Source organism: Lolium perenne, chromosome 6, assembly GCF_019359855.2.
Source record: "Lolium perenne isolate Kyuss_39 chromosome 6, Kyuss_2.0, whole genome shotgun sequence".
Taxonomy (NCBI): Eukaryota; Viridiplantae; Streptophyta; class Magnoliopsida; order Poales; family Poaceae; genus Lolium; species Lolium perenne.
Window position 1 is genome coordinate 134,797,963 of NC_067249.2, and position 1,773 is coordinate 134,799,735.

Below are 1,773 nucleotides of genomic sequence, written 5' to 3' on the forward strand. Positions count from 1 at the left end.
TCCCGTCGATGAGCCAGAAGAAAGCGAGCTCGATACTCGATACTATCGCGGGATCGCCGTGTGTCACCAGATCGGCAGCAAGCCGACGGATCCCCGCCAAGTACAACTTGGAACATCCAGGTGGGCGGTCAACTAGGCAATCCTCGCCCAGGAGGAGCGGCTCCTCATCATCAGCTTTAGCCATGATTGGGACAGCGATCGATCCCCAATCTAACCATGGCTAAAAATTATGTATGGCAAAATGAAGTTTTTGATTCTTGGGTGCTGGACATCTTTGTGAATATTTTTCTAAGTCTACCAGTCAATCTATGAAGATCGGAGTGAAGAATTTTGGATTGCATTTGTATATTTCTTTTTCGGTTGAGTAGACCACAAATCGCTAGTATATCCTAATGTGTCCCATGAGACCTGTAGAACTATTGGTCCATGTGACTATGTCTGATACCAACATGTGTATATGTACTGAGCTGACAATTTCGGCTCTACAGTAGCTGTGCTCTCGGGGTTGCGGAGGCGATGTTAATAACGCGCTCAGCGCCTCCTGATGTTAATAACGGAGTCGGCCCCGACGGCCCTTGCCCCCCGATTCCCGAAGCTCCACAGCTTCTTGAGCGACCTCATTCTCGGCGAGCTCGGCATCTTGGTCGCGTCGCGCGGTGTCGCCGGCGTCCTCGAATCAGGAATGTCGATCACCAGCACTGCTGCCGTGGCCAAGGCGGCGGGTCTCGGGCGGTCTTCGTCCGCGGTGAGGGTGGCCTGGTCTGAAACGCCGAGCAGCACACTCGCCGGCAGGTTCGCAGCATAGTTCGCCGGCTCGGGCGCTACGGGAGGGAGACTCGTCGACGCCTTGAGCGACGCGTTGGGCTTGGCGACGGTGACCCGGCAGAGCGGGCAGGTGGAGTGGGAGGCCAGCCAGGTGTCGACGCACTGGGCGTGGAACCCGTGGCCGCACCGGGGCAAGAACCGCGCCTCCTCCCCGTCCTCGAGCTCGGACAAGCACACCGCGCACTCTACCCTGACGTCCTCCACGGTGGAGCCCTTCGGCGCCGCCGCGCAGTACACCGTGATTGGCAGCGATCGCAGCAGCTCAGGGTCGACGCCCTTGTGTCGAGCCGCCGCCACGCGACCGTTCTGCCCCCGGCGGAAGTTGGCATTGAAGTAGTACTTGAGGAAGAAGATCACGAGAGCGAAGGTCAGGAACAGCAGGAACATGACCGACAAGAGTGTCGCGCCATGAGACATAGTCGGCGCGGCGGGTACGGAGACCGCCGGCGCGACCGCCCAGCCCGAGGAGGAGTCCATGGTGGCGGCGGAGGATGCGGCTTGGTAGGTGGTGTCTTTTGGGGTGGAATCTGTTGTTAGTTCTCTGCGGTGTAAGCTCAAAATGGGATCGATGCCGTATATATATGCACACGGATCGGGCGTTCGTGTTCGAGTGAGGACTGAGGAGGAGAGTGATGTTGATTGCTGACGTGAAAGAAGCTCGAAGGGGCAGGCCGTCAAGTGAGTGGAAGATATGATGCTGCTGCCGACGCGATCTCCACACGTGACTCTTATGACGGAATGATGCAAATAAAGAATAGATTGAACATTTCCTAATACCAAGACCATATCTTATTTCAGGAATGTTATTTTTTACTTCAAGGATTTTTTTTCCAAAAATACTGAATACTATTTGTTTCACTTCTAGGTATTTTCGAAAAAAACATTTAGTACTGTTTCTTAATTAATTTTAAACTTTAAACGCATAGCTTTTTTTCGATAAAGGATGCT

At 54.1% G+C, this 1,773-nt stretch overlaps 1 protein-coding gene across 1 annotated transcript; it reads right to left on the reverse strand.

Moving 5' to 3' along the window:
- Positions 1-321: 321 nt before the first annotated feature.
- Positions 322-1,382, reverse strand: LOC127334459 (E3 ubiquitin-protein ligase EL5). Its single transcript, XM_051360912.2, has one exon. It carries the CDS (start codon positions 1,300-1,302, stop codon positions 532-534), a length of 771 nt encoding a protein of 256 aa, XP_051216872.1. The 5' UTR covers positions 1,303-1,382; the 3' UTR covers positions 322-531.
- Between the last annotated feature and the right edge of the window lie 391 nt (positions 1,383-1,773).

What these genes read in the sequence shown, in the direction of transcription:
- LOC127334459 (XM_051360912.2), bottom strand. Translation starts at nt 1,302, where the DNA reads ATGGACTCCTCCTCGGGCTGGGCGGTCGCGCCGGCGGTCTCCGTACCC.